We start from the raw sequence: 21,692 nt of genomic DNA on the forward strand, positions 1-21,692 counted from the left end.
CGGGTATAGTATCCAACTCACGCATTAATATGGTCTTGCTACTGTCTCACAACTTTAGAAAAGTTGAGATATTGTATGATTTATTTTGACTTATCCCTGGAATGCCTTAGGCTTGACATCATTTTCACTATACTTTTTGCATTAAAAATCTGTAAAATATATATATGTATACCAAAAAAATGTTAACAGAAGAGATCCTTCTTTTGTTTCTTATTTCATGATTAATTTGTTCTACTTTTGCGATTACGGATGAAATGACCACTGAATTTTTTTACTTATGCCATCTCTTTAATTTAGAATTTTGTTTTTTCTTTATTATTCATTAATCTTTTCCTTTTCTTCTTCTCTTATTGCTTTCTGACGCTGACTGCAATTTAGTGCTTTTTCCTGACAAGAGATGTCCAACAACGTGAAGCATATAAAACGAACAAGATGAAACTGAAAAAGCAAAAGCAAAAGAAGTCCCCTCTTTAGCAAACAAGATTTTATTGATAACCAAATTACCATTAATAACATTAAACACACAACTTAACCCAAAAAAATATATATATATTACACACTCAAAATGCCTACACAAATTGCTCAAAAAGAAAAACCACACCTTAATTTGAGTGACAAAAGAGTAGAGATCCAAACAGTAAAGGTTTCCAATCTGTTTGAAAACATTCCAAGATTAAACTTTTAATTAAATCATACGGGTTAGCTATTTATTTATGTTACATATTAGACAAAGTTTATCAATGGTGGAATGAATTCTCCCTTGAGGACCCAGAATTACAACCACTTCTTACCGGAATGAACTTCACGATAAAAGCAATCGGCCAAGAAAAAGCTGCAATCCCAACACAAAAGCCCCATTGCCCCCAATTCAGTCTCTCAGTATTGGCAAAATTCTTCAGAAGCTCAACCATGATCAGTTGAAGAACTATGGTGATTGCAATAATTGCTAGAAACAACTTGTTCATCCATATTCCCCTAAATATGTTCTTCTTCTCGAGGTTCCGGGAATTGAACTCATTGAAGACTTGACAGAGGACAAAAGTGTTGAAAATCATGGTGTCGTTGACTCTTTCATTTGTTTTAAAGACGCGTTTTCCCTTGAACTGAAGAATCAGTAAGACAGCCACCTGATAAATGGCCTGAGAAATGAGGTTCCTCCACATGACTGGTGTTATGAGGAGCTTGGATCGGCCGATAGGGGAGTTTCTCATGAGATCATTTGTGGGTGGCTCAGTGGCCAAAGCTAATGCGCCCAAGGAATCCATTATCAGGTTCACCCATAGCAACTGAACGGCAGAGAGGGGTACTTTACCTGAGGAAACAGCGGCGACAAAGTTGATCGTGAGAGCTGCAACATTCACAGTGAGCTGAAATTGAAGAAATTTTTGAATGTTGTTGAAGACACATCTTCCCCACCGCAAAACTGTAACTACAGTGGTGAAGTTGTCATCCATGATGATGATATCTGAGCTCTCCTTTGCTACTTCCGTCCCTTGAATTCCCATGGAAAGTCCTATATCTGCTTCCTTTAAAGCTGGGGCATCGTTTGCGCCATCACCAGTTACTGCCACAACATCCCCTTTTTGCTTCAAAGTTTGAACCATCAACAACTTGTCGAATGGGGAAGATCTTGCCATTACTTTAATTTCTGAAGATCTTGCCATTCTTTCTTCAGAGGAGTAATTTCTGAAGTTCACACCTTCAACTATAGCTTCATTATTGAAATTCGATTCCAGGATTCCGCATTCAATAGCTATAGCTCTTGCCGTGTGCAGGTTGTCTCCGGTTACCATCATGATTTTCACCCCTGCACTTTCACAACATTTTACAGCTTCGCTTACACCAGGGCGACACGGATCCCTCAGACCGAAAATCCCCAAGAAGATCAGTCCGGTTTCTCCAAGCTTCGGTTGAATTCTCTCATTTTCTTCAACTTTTCTGTGTGCCATGGCAATGCATCTCAACGTCTGGGCTGCCATTCCCTCAATAATTGTTGCAATTTCCTTTCTTTTTTCATCATCAATGGCTTCCTCTTTTCCATCTTTCAGATAATAATGGGAGCACATAGCTAATATTATCTCTGCAGCTCCCATCCAGTGCATGTGAACAACCCCATCCTTGATCCTCTTCACCAAAACTCCACTTCTCTTTTTCTGTGAATTGAAGGACTCTATTTGGATCTTTTCACAGCTATGCTTCGGTTCATTAACATCCATTGCCCAATCATTGACAGCCCAAGAAAGAATTGCTTTCTCAGTCGGATTACCACTAATCTCAGCTGCAGCTGAAGGATCCCGTTTATATACGCTACCAGTCGTGTTTAATCCGATTGCTTCTTGCAGCAATTCACGGAATTTATGCTTCACTTCTTCTGAGGAAGGAACATTTTCTGAGGAAGAAGCATATACTTTCTCTTTTCCAAGCCAGAATTCTGTAACTTTCATCTGGTTTAAAGTAAGAGTGCCTGTTTTATCTGTACAAATTATTGTGGCTGATCCCATTGTCTCACAAGCAGAGAGCCTCCGAACCATTGCATGATCCTTCATCATTCGCTTCATAGAGAAAGCCAGAGTAAGAGTAACAGCCAGAGGCAAACCTTCAGGAATTGCCACAACCAAAATTGTGACTGCGGCTGCAATTATATCAATCACCGACTTCATCACATCATCAAATTTCGTCTTGCTCCCCTGGAACTCTTTGTTTCCCTTTTCGTCTTCCGTACTTCCCGTAAAATAACGAATTAGCATGACAGAGAGAACTGTTATTGCCACTGTCAATCCAACCTTCCCAATGATTGAACTCAGCACGTTGAGACGAGATTGCAAAGGAGTCAGCTCATTCACTTCATGCCTTATAGTGCTCATCATCTCTCCCCAGGCTGTGTTCATTCCAACAGAAGTAACAAGCATGTAGCCAAAGCCATCAGTGACTTTAGTACCAGAGAGCAAGAATGGATTCTCTTCATTGACCTCAACATGATCACTTTCTCCAGTCATGCTTGACTCATCCACCTTCAAGGAATGGCCTTCCAGGAACAACCCATCCGCCGGAATTTGATCACCAATCTTCAATGGCACAACATCACCAACGAGTATATCCAAGATTGATATGCACTGGCGCCTTCCATCCCGCACCACCTCCACTTGAATATTGTTATTCTCGTCCGAAAGCGCCTCAAACTGTCTACTCTGTTTGAAATTACTTACTGCAGAGACAGCAACAACCAAAATCACAGCAACAATAATGCTACCACCGTCGTACCACCCTTCTTTCCAGCCGTTCTCTTTTATGCCGAACACCAGAGAGAGTGCAGCACAAACCAGAAGAATGATAATAGTTGTATCCTTAAACGTTTCCAGGACAAAGCTCAGAAATCCTTTCAGGGGAGGTTTCTTGTACCGGTTTTCTCCAAAACCGTTTCTTCTTTTTGCAAGATCAGCTTCACTGCCGCTAATACCACTTTCCGGATGACTTTCCAGCATTGTAGCAATCTGTTTTATTCCTCCGAAGTTGGCAAGAGATTGAAGAATCTTCTCTCTCACCATCTCCGAAAGCCTCTCCTTGTCAAAAAAAGGGTTATTGCCATTATCATTTCCCTGGTTTTCATTGGGGACATCAATGGCATGGTAAGAAACGGAGCGCAGCAAGGATTTGTTCTCAAGAACTTTCCGGGACAGTGAAGCAAGAACCCGGGTGAAGTATATTGCCCGGAAAGCCATTCTCCACCTCCGTTGATGGACTTTTGACGGAGCCGTATCTTCTTCCAATTTAGGCTTAAGCGTCTTCTTTTCAGATGGTTTTCGAGACCTCAAATCCATCATTAACAAACGAAATGAAGAACAGTAGTGGTCAAGAGACCAAATTGGTAGAGAGAGAGAGGTTTGGTATGAATTCAAAAAATCTGCATATCTTCTAAATATATACCTTCAGTATCAAAATCTGTTCAACATTCTGCACAAATATCTAGGAATGGGCTCCAGGGTGCTGCCTGAATCACGGGAGTTTTACGTACAAGGAGTGTGAGTTCACACTCAATTCTCTTTAAGATATTTTTAAAATATTTTGCAATTAACTGCCAGTTAAACTGATGTAATAATTGTAGAATTAATTTTTTATCTAAGAATTTTGATAAAATATAAAAAAATATATATATATTTGAAACAGACATAGAATTACTTATGATAAAACTAATTATACATAACATTATAATATATTTTCAACCAATCTTTAAATTTAAAAGAAGGGATATGAAACTATACTTGTGTGTCCCACGATTGGCAATTATCAAGACCTTCATTTGCGAGGGATTTTCTTCTCCAAGCGAAGAATGTTACCAGCCTATTAATTAATTTTATTTTCTATGTGACTATTGGCAATAAGGACAAGCCATAACTATCCGTATGCTGGACGCTTCTGTTAAGTTACTTTCTCGTTTGAGATTAACGTTGTAATCATTCCATGAAGGCCAAAGTTTTATAGCATTTCCAACACCCATCCACAGGGTTTTAAAATTCAAATACCAACCCGTTATTCAATTTTGATGAAATTTAATTATTATTTTATTTTTAATATTAAAATAAATAAAATTATATTTTATTTTTCTCTTTTAGTTTAAAAAATTAATAATTTTCTCTCATTCAAAAGTTTAAAAACTTCTATTTTTTTCTTAGAGTTTGATTTTTCTAAATCCGACAAATTTGTATATAAAGAAGAGAGATAAGGGAGAATTGTACTACACAATATACTAGTGAGAACATTAAGAATATAGGTGTTTCGATCATTTGAACAACGTAAAAACTTCAACATCACATATATTTCTCTATTTTATCTTCATTCATTTTTCATCTTCAATTCTCACGTTATTTTAGTAGACTTACTCAAATCTTCGCATACATTAAATACTATTATCGTAGCTTTTAACATCTCTTTCTAAAAAGAAAAGTTATTTTCACTTGTCTATTAATGCAAGGTAAGAAAACTCAAATGTATTCAAATAACTTAAAATAACAAAAAATAATCTTCGTTGAATAAAAAGGAAAAAACTACAAAAACAACTCCTCGATGTCATAAAAATCAAAACCATATACAGTTTGTAAATAAAATCCAAAATATCAATACAAGAATCGAAATACAATAAATAAGAAAACATAAATATCATCAAAGATCTATTTGAGTTGATCAATCGTCATACAACCATCAAAATTTATCTCTCATCTGTAAAATCAAATGAAAGTAGAAAATGACAAATGCTTCGTAAGTAGAAGCATTTATCTTAATTTAATCAAAATTTTTCTTTCCTCGATCTCAATCATATATTATTTGTCTAATTCTCTCTTATCATCTAAAATTTATCTTTAGACTCTAACTCAAATACAATAGAATGTAATATATATATATATATATATATATATATATATATATATATATATATATATATCAAAATACGTGGCAAAAATAATTTTCAAAAATCATTCTTTCGAAATAATCTCTAAACTAATCAAATTAAGTTAAGACAAAGATTGGATAATTTGATCATGTATGTAACTTGCCCAAACCATAATAATTCACAATATGAATAAACTTAACTTGACCCACCTTTATAAACGACAATTGACAAACTCTGTTATAACACATGTACGTAGCTACACACCTCTCAGGTGAACGTCGCCCTCTCTTTGGGGGCATCAATGTAATTAACTCCGTATAATTAATTCAACGTCTTGTCATATAATACATCCAAACTAACAGCCGGTGCTTCTCTCTCTTCCCTTTATCACAAACTTAGACTTGGAATTATTAATATAACATGACAAATAATGACGTCAAAGAGCTGAGTCATTTTGCTGAAATCAGACCTCGACAACAAAATCTTTATATGAGAAAAGTTCCCAAAGGCTTCTCCGTACGAATCATAAGTCTATCAGCTTGTTTCAGTTTTGTCAACAATCTTAATTGCTTTTGGTTGGAAAAAGAACCAACTTATTAAACTATGCTAGTCAACCTGACGATTTGATAGGATCATGTATGCTTCTGGGAAATAACTTAAAATAACTTTAGTAGACCTACTGACGGGGACGTTTATGGCCAACCGAAGATTCACACTACAGGGTTAATATAATCCAAATGACCAGTATATTGCGACTGATGCTCCAGTTTTATTGGGAAGTTTGTAAAGTGATGAACAATCAGTGGCTGCAAGGATAACTTGTTGCTCAAGTCATCCTGTGGAGAAAGAAAATATGGCTGAGTTTCTGTATAGAAAATGACTCTACAAGAGTCTACTTTGGAAAAATTTTGTTCAGCATTATTGACCTGAAAATGACAGTACTTAACGCTGAGAAGAAAATTTAGCACGCTTTATTTTAATTTTTTGGTTGTAGTATCCAACTCACGCATTAATATGGTATTTCTACTGAAAATTTAAGAAAACTTGAGATATTGTATGATTTATTTTGACATATTCCTTGGAAAGCCTGAGGCTTGACATCATTTTCACTATAGTTTCTGCATTAAAAATCTGTAAAATATATATATATGTATGCCAAATAAATGTTAACAGAAGTTATCTTCTTTCGTTTCTTAGTTCATGATTGATTTGTTCTACTTTAGCGATTACGGATGAAATGGACCACTGAATTTTTTACCTATGCCATCTCTTTAATTTAGAATTTCGTTTTTTTGTTTTTATTATTCGTTAATCTTTTCTTTTTCTTTTTTTGCTTTCTGACGCTGACTACAATTTAGTGCTTTTTCCTGACAAGAGGATGTCCTACAACGTGAAGCATATAAAATGAACAAGATGATACTGAAAAAGCAGAAGCCGAAGAAGTCCCCACTATAGCAAAAAAGATTTTATTCATAAACGAATTACCACTAGTAACATTACACACACAACGTAACAAAAAAAATAAAAATAAAAACATTACACACACAAATTGCTCAAGTAGAAAAATCACACCATAATTTAAATTACAAAAAAGTGGAAAACCAAATAGTAAAAATTTCAAATCTGTTTGATAATATTTTAAGATTAAACTCGTAATTAAATCATATGAGTTAAATATTTATTTATGTTGCATATTAGACAAAGTTTATTAATGGTGAAATGAATTCTCCCTTGAGGACCCAGAAATACAACTTCTCACTGGAATCAACTTGACCATAAAAGCAATTGGCCAGGAAACAGCTGCAGTCCCAACACAAATGCCCCATTGCCCCCAATTTAGTCTCTCAGTACTGGCAAAATTCTTCAGAAGCTCAACCATGATCAGTTGAAGAACTATGGTGATTGCAATAATTGCTAGAAACAACTTGTTCATCCATATTCCCCTAAATATGTTCTTCTTCTCGAGGTTCCTGGAATTGAACTCATTGAAGACTTGACAGAGGACAAAAGTGTTGAAAATCATGGTGTCATTGACTCTTTCATTTGTGTTAAAGATGTGTTTTCCCCTGAACTGAAGAATCAGTAAGACAGCCACCTGATAAATGGCCTGAAAAATGAGGTTCCTCCACATGACTGGTGTTATTATGAGAAGCTTGGAACGGCCAATAGGGGAATTTCTCATGAGATCATTTGTGGGTGGCTCAGTGGCCAATGCTAATGCGCCCAAGGAATCCATTATCAGGTTCACCCATAGCAACTGAACGGCAGAGAGGGGAACTTTACCTGACGAAACAGCGGCGACAAAGTTGACCGTGAGAGCTGCAACATTCACAGTGAGCTGAAATTGAAGGAATTTTTGAATGTTGTTGAAGACACATCTTCCCCACCGCAAAACTGTAACTACAGTGGCGAAGTTGTCATCCATGATGATGATATCTGAGCTCTCCTTTGCTACTTCCGTCCCTTGAATTCCCATGGAAAGTCCTATATCTGCTTCCTTTAAAGCAGGGGCATCATTTGCGCCATCACCAGTTACTGCCACAACTTCGCCTTTTTGCTTCAAAGTTTGAACCATCAACAACTTGTCTAATGGGGAAGATCTTGCCATTACTTTAATTTGTTCAGTCTTTTCCTTTCTTTCTTCAGAGGAGTAATTTCTGAAGTTCACACCTTCAACTATAGCTTCATCATTGAAATTCGATTCCAGGATTCCGCATTCAATAGCTATAGCTCTTGCTGTGTGCAGGTTGTCTCCGGTTACCATCATGATTTTCACCCCTGCACTTTTACAACATTTTACAGCTTCGCTTACACCAGGGCGACACGGATCCTTCAGACCGAAAATCCCCAAGAAGATCAGTCCAGTTTCTTCAAGCTTCGGTTCAATTCTCTCATTTTCTTCAACTTTTCTGTGTGCCATGGCAATGCATCTCAACGTCTGGGCTGCCATTCCCTCAATAATTGTTGCAATTTCCTTTCTTTTTTCATCATCAATGGCTTCCTCTTTTCCATCTTTCAGATAATAATGGGAGCACATAGCTAATATTATCTCTGCAGCTCCCATCCAGTGCATGTGAACACCCTCATCCTTGATCCTCTTCACCAAAACTCCACTTCTCTTTTTCTGTGAATTGAAGGACTCTATTTGGATCTTTTCACAACTATGCTTCGGTTCATTAACATCCATTGCCCAATCACTGACAGCCCAAGAAAGAATTGCTTTCTCAGTCGGATTACCACTAATCTCAGCTGCAGCTGAAGGATCCCGTTTATATACGCTACCAGTCGTGTTTAATCCGATTGCTTCTTGCAGCAATTCACGGAATTTATGCTTCACCTCTTCCGAGGAAGGAACATTTTCTGAGGAAGAAGCATATACCTTCTCTTTTCCAAGCCAGAATTCTGTAACTTTCATCTGGTTTAAAGTAAGAGTGCCTGTTTTATCTGTACAAATTATTGTGGCTGATCCCATTGTCTCACAAGCAGAGAGCCTCCGAACCATTGCATGATCCTTCATCATTCGCTTCATAGAGAAAGCCAGAGTTAGAGTAACAGCCAGAGGTAAACCTTCAGGAATTGCCACAACCAAAATTGTGACTGCGGCTGCAATTATATCAATCACCGACTTCATCACATCATCAAATTTCGTCTTGCTCCCCTGGAACTCTTTGTTTCCGTTTTCGTCTTCCGTACTTCCCGTAAAATAACGAATTAGCATGACAGAGAGAACTGTTATTGCCACTGTCAATCCAACCTTCCCAATGATTGAGCTCAGCACGTTGAGACGAGATTGCAATGGAGTCGGCTCATTCACTTCATGCCTTATAGTGCTCATCATCTCTCCCCACGCTGTGTTCATTCCAACAGAAGTAACAAGCATGTAGCCAAAGCCATCAGTGACTTTAGTACCAGAGAGCAAGAATGGATTCTCTTCATTGACCTCAACATGATCACTTTCTCCAGTCATGCTTGACTCATCCACCTTCAAGGAATGGCCTTCCAGGAACAACCCATCCGCCGGAATTTGATTACCAATCTTCAATGGCACAACATCACCAACGAGTATATCAAAGATTGATATGGGCTGGCGCCTTCCATCCCGCACCACCTCCACTTGAATATTTTTATTCTCGTCCGAAAGCTCCTCAAACTGTCTACTCTGTTTGAAATTACTTACTGCAGAGACAGCAACAACCAAAATCACAGCAACAATAATGCTACCGCCGTCGTACCACCCTTCTTTCCAGCCGTTCTCTTTTATGCCGAACACCAGGGAGAGTGCAGCACAAACCAGAAGAATGATAATAGTTGTATCTTTAAACGTTTCCAGGACAAAGCTCAGAAATCCTTTCAGGGGAGGTTTCTTGTACCGGTTTTCTCCAAAAACGTTTCTTCTTTTTGCAATATCAGCCTCACTGCCGCTAATACCACTTTCCGGATGACTTTCCAGCATTGTAGCAATCTGTTTTATTCCTCCGAAGTCGGCAAGAGATTGAAGAATCTTCTCTTTCACCATCTCCGAAAGCCTCTCCTTGTCAACGTCAGGAAAAGGGTTATTGCCATTATCATTTCCCTGGTTTTCCTTGGGGACATCAATTGCATGGTAAGAAACGGAGCGCAGCAAGGATTTGTTCTCAAGAACTTTCCGGGGCAGTGAAGCAAGAACCCGGGTGAAATATATTGCCCGGAAAGCCATCCTCCACCTCCGTCGATTGACTTTTGACGGAGCCGTATTTTCTTCCAGTTTAGGCTTAAGCGTCTTCTTTTCAGATGGTTTTCGAGACCTCAAATCCATCATTAACAGACAAAATGAAGAACAATAGTGATCAAGAAACCAAATTAGCAGAGAGACAGAGGTGTGGTATGAAATTATGAATTCAAGTGACAATTGTAGTAAATTTAAACTGAAAGGAAAATCTGCATATCTTCTTAATTTACATCTTCACAGCATCAAAATCTGATCAACTGTTAGCACAAATTTCTTAGGAGCCCTAATAATATATATTTTTTAAAACATTATAAACAGAAATTTTTCAATAAAACTGTGTTGTGTATACTCAATATATAAATTGATACATATTTTAATATATATATTTATATAATTAAATAATTTTAATTTAAATATAAAATAAAAACTAATGATAGAATAATGTACTTAAAATATATATTCTTGTGTGTCCCACGATTGGAAATTGTCAAGAGCTTCATTTGCAAGGGAATTTCTTCTCCAAGCAAAGTATATTATAAGCCTATTAATTAATTTTGTTTTCTATGTGACCAGCCCTAACTAGCCGTACGCTGGACACTTTTGTTCAGTTACTTTCTAGTTTAAGAATAACGTGTAATGGTTAAGGTTAAGATGAATGACATAAGATTTATTACGTAAGAATGTTGGAATTTGGAATTGTCAGTCCAATTCTTACTTTATTATTAAAAAAAATTTATATGTCAATTTTTTATATATAAATATATTTATATTTATTATTATACAATTAAATAATATTTAATTACAAACGTATTTATATTTATATATTTAAATTAAATATATATAATATTACCCTTATTATTTTATAAAAGATTATTTTAATGGTCATCAAAGAATATTTTTAATTTGGATTTCACGACAAAACATTTTTATGAGGGTTATCAAGCAAGAATTTCAACTTTCACATGAATACAATTGATCTCATCAAAATTATGGGTCAACACCCAAAGGACACAGAGGACGCAAATTATCTTTTCCTTCTAACAAATTTACATATGAAGGAGGATACTGCACAAAATATTAGAGAGAGTATTAAGGATATAAGTGTTCAGAGTATCAACTGAATCATGGGAAAATTTTAGTGTCATATCATCAAAGGTCCTTTGAGTTGACTAGCTGTCCTTGCAATCACTAAAATTTATGTTTCACCTATAAAATTAAATGAAAATGAGTGGCAAACACTTAATAAATAAGAAATTCTATGTTATATCAATCAAGTTTTTCTTTTGGGAAATTATAAAAAATTAAGGGGGTTTAAAAAATTATCCAAAATAATAAGGTTTAAGTAAAAATGTCTAACTTTTGTAAAATAACAAAACTGTCCCTGTATATAAACAAGGAATTTTCACGGTAATTTTTCACGGTTTCACTATACAAATTCAAAAAAAAATCACCCTTTTCGCGATTATCCCACGGTCATCCTACGGTGGAAGAAATTTTTATCGATGTTCATGTTTTTCAGCAATTGAAAATGACAAATAAGAATAATACATCTTCACACGTCTTGTTTGAATCAATTTATTGTTAAGATTATTGAGATTTGAGAGAGATTTTGAGGTTTGAATGTTTAGGGTTCCGATTTTGAACAACACATAAAATGTTTTGATTCTTGGTTGTTTTGCTTGAATTTCTTGATAGGTTTTGTGTTATTGGATGTGTAGATTTGATTTGTATTGAAATTAGAGATTGAAATGACCATTTTTGGTCGGAAAATAGATTAAATCTGCCAACGCTGCATAATTTCCCACGAGCGCCCGTGGGATGGGGGAAAATTTAACGTTTTCAAAATTTTAGGGGGAGATCCATGGGGTCTGTGTGAAATTTTACACTGAACCGTCGGGCAGTTCGTGAAAACCGTGGGTTGGGTGGAAATTAACTTTTTTAAAACTATAGAGTTTATATAAGACAGACTTTGAACGGTCATAACTTTTGATCCAGGAAGAGTTACGGGGCCTGTAATATATCAACGCGAAGCTCATTTCGAGTTTTATAACGACAACCAACTTCGCCTGTTGCACCAAATTTGGAGGCCAAAATAAAACTGTTTCAATATGTATTATACAGTTTTTTCGTTTTATCAAATTTAAGATTTTCGATTTTTATTATTTTGAGTTTTTTTATGACCAAGGTAGACTTTTTTTATATGTAATTTTTAAATTTGATATTTGTAATTACGATGTGCTTTTTTAGACATGTTTTACAATATAATTACGAAATTACGAAATTTTTGATCGATTTTTTTATTTTCTCGTTCATAAGCTATTTGAACATGTAAATTTCGAAATTCAGATCTGTTTTTTAAGATTTTTGAGTAATTTTTTATTATTGATATTCTAAGGTATTTCAGTATCTCTATTTATTTATAACATGTTATTTTCAATGTAGTTTTCACGAATTAGTTTTTTTCGATTCGAATTTAGATATACGAATTTCTTCTTTCCGAACAAACCTGTAGTAATTGATATTAAATAAAAATGAGAGTGAAAGTGAATATTTAAGTGATATAAGAAATATATATAATGAGAGTGAGAGTGAGAATGTGAGAGTTTATATAATCTCTCTCTAGAGATAACTACAATTATTTCCGTATAATTATTTTAGTGTGTGGTAATATATATTATACCTCCAAAATAACAACTATTTATATTATATTATATTAAAATATATTAGATTTATAAAATCATATTTAAAATGAAAAACTAATTTATTTATTTTTGCGTACGTACTATAAATTTTCCTAGTCTACCAGCTCATTTCAATTCTGTCAACCATCTTAATTACCTTTGGTTGGAAAAACAATGCTTGTCAGTCTGTCTCTGACTATTTGATAAGACCATGTATGCTTCTGGGAAATTTCCGCAAAGAAAGACCTGTTGCCCGATGATCATTCTCTGGTAAAGCTGGATCTTCCCTGATCTTAAGACTGACTCCATCAATATTGATCTTTACGCGCTTTCCAGTTTTACTTTGTTCTGATTCCAGACAACGGCAAGGCGCTTGTGATTGATGAAGACATATTGGAAATAAATTAGTGGCCATTACTCTCCAGTTGTCACGATTTATACTGAGAATACTGCTATTATGCATGTTGTCATGATAAGTTATTTATTATAAATTTTTATATATTCATTATATATATATTTGAATCACCTCACTTCATACGAAGAAGAGTTTGTATAGATAGAAAATTTTAAATTATGTAGTGGAAGTCATTCTATATTGATTTTTTGGCCCTAACATGTGCAACATGGGGTAGAAAAAGTTTACTAAAATTAATATTTAACAAATTAGGTAAGGCTAAAATACTTGTTCTCACTTAAGGTATAGTCCTCCGCATCATCTCCGTCTTTTTGTTATTTTAAACTTTAGGTAAAGAAAAATTATAAAATTTTTTAATTAAAAAAGAAAAATATTATAAAATATATGTTCTAAACTCAGCCTGTGGTTTATGCATGCGACAAAAGTATAACTTAAGGAAGAATAAATTTAATTGATACTAAATCACTCTAAAGAGACATGCTACTCAGCATCATATGTATCAAATTTGAATTGGAAAAAGGATGAAGACTTAAAGAAAAGAGATTAATTGACTTGGATTTTTTTTTTCGGTTCAAAATTTCTTTTTACGTAGAAAATTCTCTCTCCGTGTGAATTATTTGTCGAAATCATTCGAATAACGAATTTTATATGGTTGATTAACTTATAGATGAAGAGAATAAACTTTCAAATTTATATTATTAAACGATATTAGATTGGTCATAAAGTAGAATCAAATTCTTTGCGTTTGTTGTTGAATAACTGTGATTTGTCATTGATTTGGAAGGATGAATATTCTTATGTATCTTGTTCTTAGATGCTGTGTCCCTATACTTATTCCATTTAGATGCCTTTTCTTCCCTTAGGAAGCTGCTCCCCAATTTCTTATATACCAAAACAAGTCTTATAACTTTGCATATTTCTGATTCCTTTGGTGAGCTTCACACTTACACCAAGATGACACCCATAAAATAAAATAAAATATTTTCCTTAATCTACAACCATTTGAACTCGTCCAAATTTTATTAATTGGTTCAAAATCAACTCCAAAATTAATCATAAAATATGACATTCACCTAGTTATCTTGTAAGCAAAAGCATGTGAGATCAATTCCAAAATTTACTAAAGGATATATATAACATCCCTCCCTAGAAGTACTATCCACCGAAGAAGAAATGTTACGAATTACTATCCGAAGCGGCTATTTATTTTTTTTCTTTGAAATTCTTTAAAATGAACGCATCACTAAAAGTGTTTAGAAATTATTCTAAGAAAACTGAAAATCTGGAAGCGAACAAAAGATGTATATACTCATATGAAAACTCATCTGAAAGCATCCGAAAGCATGGAGTAATCATATACAACTATACAATCATCTCAAAAAGGTCAAAAGTCAACAAGAACATGCAACTGTATGCATGTAATATAAACTATAGATAATTTGCTCTAACCGAATCTATCTTCGCTGACCTGACCCTGTCTCGCAGCTACCTCGATCACCAGTACCTGCAATCATGAAAGAAAAGGAAGTGAGAGATAAGAACACTCAGTAAGGGGAAAGAATTAAGTAAACTATCTCATTTCCTGTTCTAACTTGCTCTCGGAACTCAACCTCATTCATAACCTTCATAAGAAATCGAGAGGATAATCTAGTTCATTTTTTTTATTTGGGTCATACTTTGTCCCATCTGGTGTATATTTGATACTTTCTGAAAGCTAACTATAGGGATGGCACCTTTCTAAGCTCGAGCTCTCTTTTTTTCTCTCACTACACCATTTTGAATCTGAATTGAGCTCTACTACGAGCATGCTCTACTACAAGCGGACTCTACTAGGGGTCTATGTCCTACTACAACGTGTCCTACTGTGGATGTGCCCTACTACGGGCGGTATAGTGTAAAGTACCCCCTCATAGTTCATAGCATGCATGCGTGTCTTATATCTTATTAATTTTGCTTCCATCTAAATCTATTCATAACTCACCAGACCATACTTTTGAGACGACCTCTAAATCTTGAGCCCCAAATTCCTTTTCTTGTTTTTCTTTATCTCTCCTTTCTTTCCTTTCCTTTCTTTTCCTTTCTTTCTTTCTTCCTTTCCTTTTTTTCCTTTTCTTTCTTTCCCAAAAACTGTGAAATATTGTTCATAGAATTGTTCATTTGGTAGGGCAGCCTTCTTTTTCATACAATTTAACAGCCCAAACAATCTCTAATTCATACAAACTATATATCGTTGAAAAGAGGATTCAAAGATTTTTCCAACAAGCTATACTAGCACTTATGATTCATCAAACAAGGTAGCCAAAACGTGGGATGAAATCAGTGGTAAAACTATAAATATTAACCAACTCTTTGCCAACAACAAAATCACACACATAGATATCCCAAATGGCAAAACAACATTTCTCAACTTCAAAATTATCATTTATAACATAGATTCAAGGATTCAAAAGCCTAAAATATGCAACATATCAAGGATGATACCTCTTACCTTGTTTCAAGCCAATTTTTACAAGTTGGTTTCCCCTTCCTTGTCTTGCTTCTTTTATCATTAAAATCACCTTAAATCAATATCAAAAGACACTAACATATTCATATAATATGTATCAAAAATATATATAATCATAGGTAAAGGGAAAGGAAGGAGATCTTTTGGTTACCAAAACTTCCAAAGTGCTTCTTTTTTTTCTCTTCTTATTTTATCTTCCAAAATCCTTTCAATTTCTTCCTTTGGCATCACAAAACAAAAGAAAACAACATAAAGGAGGCTGGCTGCTAAAGTTTTACAGGAGAAGATGATAGAAAACACTTGAAGCTTCCTTTATTGCTTTTGTCTTTTCTCTCTTTTTTTACATCTTTATCTCTTTCTCTTTATCTCTTTTCCTTTTTCTTTTTCTTTTCTTTTTGTATTTATATATATATATATATATATATATATATATATATATATATATATATATATATATATATATATATATATATATATAAACACACATATACATGTGAAAATATATATATACTTAAAAATGTGAAATATCTCAAAACAAAGTCAAAAGACATAATTGCCTCTAGAACATACCTGAGAGTATTACAATGTAACATCCACCTAGTTGTCCTACAAGTGAAAACACGAGAAATAAGATCAAAATATAACTAAAGTACAAAAATTCCCTAAGTAAAGTTTGTGGAAAAAAAAAAAAGGTTTCTTACATATTTCTCACAAAATTAAAAAGTTGTAAGAGATTCCCTGCTTCGAAGTGCCGATAATCAAAAGTGTTTCTTACAAAAAAAACAAATGCTATTAAAGTTTTGCATTATTTCTAAGATTCTCTGTCACGAGGTGTCTCTGTCACGAGGTGTCAATATTCAAAAATGTTTCCTGCAAAGTTGAAAATGTCATAAAGAGATGCCAAAATATTCCAAAGATTCGTTTATAAAACTCAATAATTCTTGTAAAAATTCAAATTTGTAATAATTGTATTAATTGTAATAGTTTAAAGTTTGTGTTATAAATAGGTTAAAGTTCTCAGTTGAAAACCAAACTATCCTTTGGAAAGTTTAATAAAATTCTCTGAAAATATTGGAAGAAGCTGAGAATTTTGTCTTCAAGCCAACACTTGATTAACGAATTATTGGTTTTATTTAGCTTTTTTTTTTTTTTTTTAATCTGATCAGTCAGATCAATTTCCATCTTCTTTATGTGCATACTGATAAAGTGATTGTTGCAATTTCATGCTGATAACAAATCTCCACCTTATTGAAATTAACATCCACATACCATTCCCACACTCCAAATGTCCAATCACAGCAACAAGAGAATGTAAACAGCAGATCAGCTAATGAACTTAAGGAAAGCAAGCAGGTGGTACAGTACTCAGCTACTCAAACCAGTGGAATTTGCAAATTGTAATCAACATATATGCACACACACACACACACACACTCCTTCACTGGTACCTCATTTTCCAGCTTGAAATCCTATTATTATAATTATAATACTGATTCTAATAAATAAACAATCCTCATTTTTTCTTTGCAATAAGAAATATCATTCGAATCAGACCATACTTTGGAAATGAAACTAACTATATTAAATAGATCAAACTCTAAGTTTGGTGACCATTCTCCTAACCACAAACCATAAACAACCCATATTCCTAGAATACGGTTGAGGCATTTTGTCAAGTATGAATCCATCATATGTTATATATACTAAGCTCAGTCCTAGGCCTGGGCTTTGGGCCCTGGCCCTGAGAACCAAACATTTTTGCCCACCTCTAAAGAAGATGTGAATCATGAGACATGGCCCCAAAATGAAAAGAAATGTTGTAATTAGATCATGATTACAAATTTGGAACGAATCAGCAATTTACAATTTGGAAATTTAAATATAGTATTTTCTATATTGCTAAAGGGTGTGTGTGTGTGTGTGTGTATATATATATATATATATACATTTTTTTTATATGAGAAAATTTTTTTTTGACAGTCAATAACAAGCAATTAACAGACAATAACAAACAGAAGGATCTCAGAGAAAAAGACAATGCATATATTCTTCTCACATACTTGTTTTATTTTTCAGGTAAATTTCTATTTTTACAATTACGGTTAATATAAACCTATATTCATGATCTTATTATATAATTGAATAATTTTTTCTTATATGAAACGAGCATATGTTGTTTTAATTTAAGTACATATATGAAGGAAGATAAATTCAACTACGAATTAAAAAGCCATCATCATCATTCTGACGAATTCCTCGTAGTTAACCTGACCATCACCATCAAGATCAGCCTCTCTAACCATTTGCTCCACCTCTTCATCTGTCAGTTTCTCCCCCAGGTTCATCATTACATGCCTCAACTGCATATTCAGAAGAATCAATTACTGAGGATATCAGCAAGATGTACAGAAATAAGTTGGGATTTTTGAAGAACTGAACCTCATTAGGAGATATGTAACCATCTTGATCCTTGTCAAATACTTTGAAGGCCTCTCTCAGTTCCTCTTCAGCTTCACATTCCTATATATAAACCAAGTACAGTCACCGTTTATATGGACTCCACCACTCTTTATCAGAGTGTTTTTTTTTTTTTTAACGTAATTGTATGAAGTGATTAATTACCTTCATTTTTCTTGCCATGAGATTCAAGAACTCCCCAAGCTCTATAGTTCCATTACCATTCACATCAACTTCATTGATCATGTTATGAAGTTCTTCTGCTGTAGGGTTTTGATCTAGTGATCTGAGCGCAGCTGCTAGTTCTTCTATGGTAATACAACCTGTCATATGCTCGACCAATCAGTCAGTAAATTAAAAAATAAGAATATTATAATCAAGAATTTGCAGAGATAAGAAGAAATTGCACCATCTCCATCCTTGTCTAGGAGGCGAAAAACTTGCTGAAACTCAATAATCTGTTCCTCAGGCAACGCATCTCCCATACTGCCTTATTCGATGAACTTGCAGGAGGGAGCTCTAGGGGACACTTTGAATAATATCTAAGGCATCCATTTATGGTCAAACTTGCCTTTTTCTTGAAGTTAGAAAAAAGACACATTGTTTCACTCAAAAATCTTTCAAGAAATCAATTTCTCTGAATTTCTCGACTTGTACTTTGAAAAAAGGAGTCACGTGACGACTTCATTCAAACTGTTTGAATTTGGTGAATTATAATTTAATTTCACTACATTTGCATATATATATATATATATATATATATATATATATATATATATATATATATATATATATATATATATATAATTTGTTATTAATTAAATGGCCAAAAAACTTATTCCCACCCAAGGTTTGATTTAAAATCTAATCTATCAACTTTCAAAAACTCAAACACCCACTTATAAATCAAATTCGATTATAAATCTCAGTTAGGTTTTGAGGTAAATTTGTTATTTAAATAATAATATCAAAAATATATATAATTTATTATATTTCCTCCAAATTTTAAAAAATAACAAATTCACTCATTTTAAAAATTTTTCAGTTTTAAAAAATCACATTCCCTTTTTTTAAAATCTATGGTTTTTTTCACCTCTGGTAGCTATCTTCGTCGCCGGCAACTTCCCCTTTTCATCCTAAATCGTCATTGACACCGGTTGTAACCATTTCCCCACACCAAAAATCGTCCAGATGATTTTTGTCTTGATTCGAGTTGTTGAATTATAATTTAATTTCACTACATCATTTACATATATATATATTATATAATTTGTTATTAATTAAATAATTATATGGTTTCCTTCATGTGTTGATCTAGGTGTGATTATATGATATACTGAAATAATAAAAAAATAGCTAAAGTTTAATGTTAATTAAGTTGCCCTACTAATATTTGCTATTGCTATTAGTCCAAGTTTCGAATGGTTTTCAAATAACTAATTAATATTTACACTATTTCAGTCCATCTGAATTGATTAGTTGATAGATTAGGATTACGGTGGATTAAATAAAACTATATTATATATTAGAAAATTTTATTAATTCATTTCTTATAAATTTTGGATTGTTTTTTTCTTTCCCACCTACATACAAATTATTACTCACCATTGAATTGGTCAACTGAATTGTTGTTAATCATGATTTGGATCTTCTTAATTTCATATTATCTTACTGATTTTTTTTACTATCATTAATTAATTATGAGAAATGAACAGTTGATTAATTAGAAAATGCCAACCGTATTAATTGTTTATATTAGATTTAAAATAACGTAACAATAAAATTATAAATTTATTATAAGTATTAATTTAAATATTAATAAATTAAAAATATATTATTTAATTGCGTAATAATATATTATTATTATTAAAATCTGAATTATTTTAATTGGACATATATTTCTTCAAGTTTTCTCTTTAGGGTGTTGGATTTGAGAAATTCCAGATAGCTTTCACGGTGGCGGTGTTACAAGGGCATATTTTAAGACACACAGTAGAGATTTGACTGATGACTTATTCAAATTTAGGGAAAATGCCACCAAAATTTTAGCCTAATTTTACAATTATACTTACAGTAAATTGAAAATCTAAATACTTATTTATAAGTTAATTATTTTCTAAATTTTCAGTTAAATATTACCTTATAACCTTACAACCTTGAAATTTATATCATTCTCTCCTCCTAAGTTTTAAAAACTAATATTTCACTCATATTCTTAAAGTTTAAAAATTTTATATTTCATCCTTAGAATTTGTTTTCCTTCACCAGTCATCATTGTTTCAACCGACGGTTGATGTTTTTACCCCTCTTTTAGATCTGACCATAAAAAACAACAAAGGATAGCCACCAACAATGACAAAATGTCGTCTTTCGTTATCTAGACAAAGCACGATCGTTGCTTATTCCTGATCACTAGTCGACCTTAAACCATTGAAGATGAAATCTATAAATAGAAAAAGTGAATTTTTCAAAGTTTAATCATAGAGGATTAAGGAGGGAAAAATTATATAAATTTTAAGATTTTAGGGTTTATAAAAAAAATGATAATATTACTCATGTCTCTAGCTCTCATAAGCTGAATGTTTATATTTTTCATTTGTTGTGGGTATGATTTAAAAGTAAAGCAAAACTTGGGTGGGCAATTGCCTTTTCCCTCAAATTTATGATGCAACAACTGAAAGATTACGTTTTATGAAATTAATTCTTCATTGACAGATGATTGAATTAGACATTTCAACGAGAAAATGCACAAAAATTTATGGGATTATTAGTGGTGTGAACACTAGAAGAACTGGCCATAACGTGAGAACTCTTCTTCCAGCCATGAGCTTTGATCTTAATTCAGCATGCAAGCAATTTTTTCCTTATCGACAGTGAAATATGTTCTTAATAAGACTAATGGAACTTGACTTTGAATCTTCCATCAGCTTTTATGTGAGTAATCCCTTTATTAGACCGCCCCTTATGTCAATCATTTAGAACAAGAAAAATCCATTATAAAAATTATTAAAAACTAATTATAAATATAATTGCTGATTATTGAACATCTAAGTGCATCCTAAGTTATGACACTGTATATTTTCTCCTCCTATACAAAAAACTTACACTATTTATGTTGAAGTCTTTAGCTAAACTTTTTTGGACATAGTAGTGATTGTAATATAATTTTATAGGAACAAAATAAAATAATCCAATATCCATAATTTCACTTAAATTATAAAATACTAAATTAAATATATGATTTATAAAAGTATTTAATACGTTATACTTTTTGAATACGTAGATATCCTTAAATTTACTTGCATTGTAATGGTTAAATGTCTTCCTTTAGAGTCTTTTCTAATGATGGCTTTCGAAAACAAAATGTTAGTTTAATTACGAAAGAAGTATCATTAAATCAACAAGATATAATATAAAACTAGTATTTACCATAAGTATCGTAACATATTAAAAACACTTATATTTTTCAACATGATTTGAAGGGATACAAGTCTTAGTCCTTTGTTTTAAGGTTTAGCATATATTAACTCTATATTTAT

General features: G+C 33.1%; 3 protein-coding genes across 3 annotated transcripts; all 3 read right to left on the reverse strand.

Moving 5' to 3' along the window:
• Positions 1-474: 474 nt before the first annotated feature.
• On the reverse strand, positions 475-3,818 carry LOC123207322 (calcium-transporting ATPase 12, plasma membrane-type-like). The gene has a single exon (XM_044624687.1). It carries the CDS (start codon positions 3,816-3,818, stop codon positions 738-740), a length of 3,081 nt encoding a protein of 1,026 aa, XP_044480622.1. The 3' UTR covers positions 475-737.
• Positions 3,819-6,836: 3,018 nt separating this feature from the next.
• Positions 6,837-10,397, reverse strand: LOC123205465 (calcium-transporting ATPase 12, plasma membrane-type-like). The gene has a single exon (XM_044622413.1). It carries the CDS (start codon positions 10,182-10,184, stop codon positions 7,095-7,097), a length of 3,090 nt encoding a protein of 1,029 aa, XP_044478348.1. The 5' UTR covers positions 10,185-10,397; the 3' UTR covers positions 6,837-7,094.
• Positions 10,398-17,703: 7,306 nt separating this feature from the next.
• Positions 17,704-18,730, reverse strand: LOC123206308 (calmodulin-like). The gene is made up of 4 exons (XM_044623476.1): positions 18,563-18,730; positions 18,319-18,476; positions 18,136-18,216; positions 17,704-18,056 (listed from the first exon to the last, which is right to left on the reverse strand). The coding sequence occupies exons 1-4, from the start codon at positions 18,636-18,638 to the stop codon at positions 17,919-17,921; spliced, it is 453 nt and encodes a 150-aa protein (XP_044479411.1). The 5' UTR covers positions 18,639-18,730; the 3' UTR covers positions 17,704-17,918.
• Positions 18,731-21,692: the final 2,962 nt, after the last annotated feature.

The sequence above is a fragment of the Mangifera indica genome, chromosome 2, assembly GCF_011075055.1.
Source record: "Mangifera indica cultivar Alphonso chromosome 2, CATAS_Mindica_2.1, whole genome shotgun sequence".
NCBI lineage: Eukaryota > Viridiplantae > Streptophyta > Magnoliopsida > Sapindales > Anacardiaceae > Mangifera > Mangifera indica.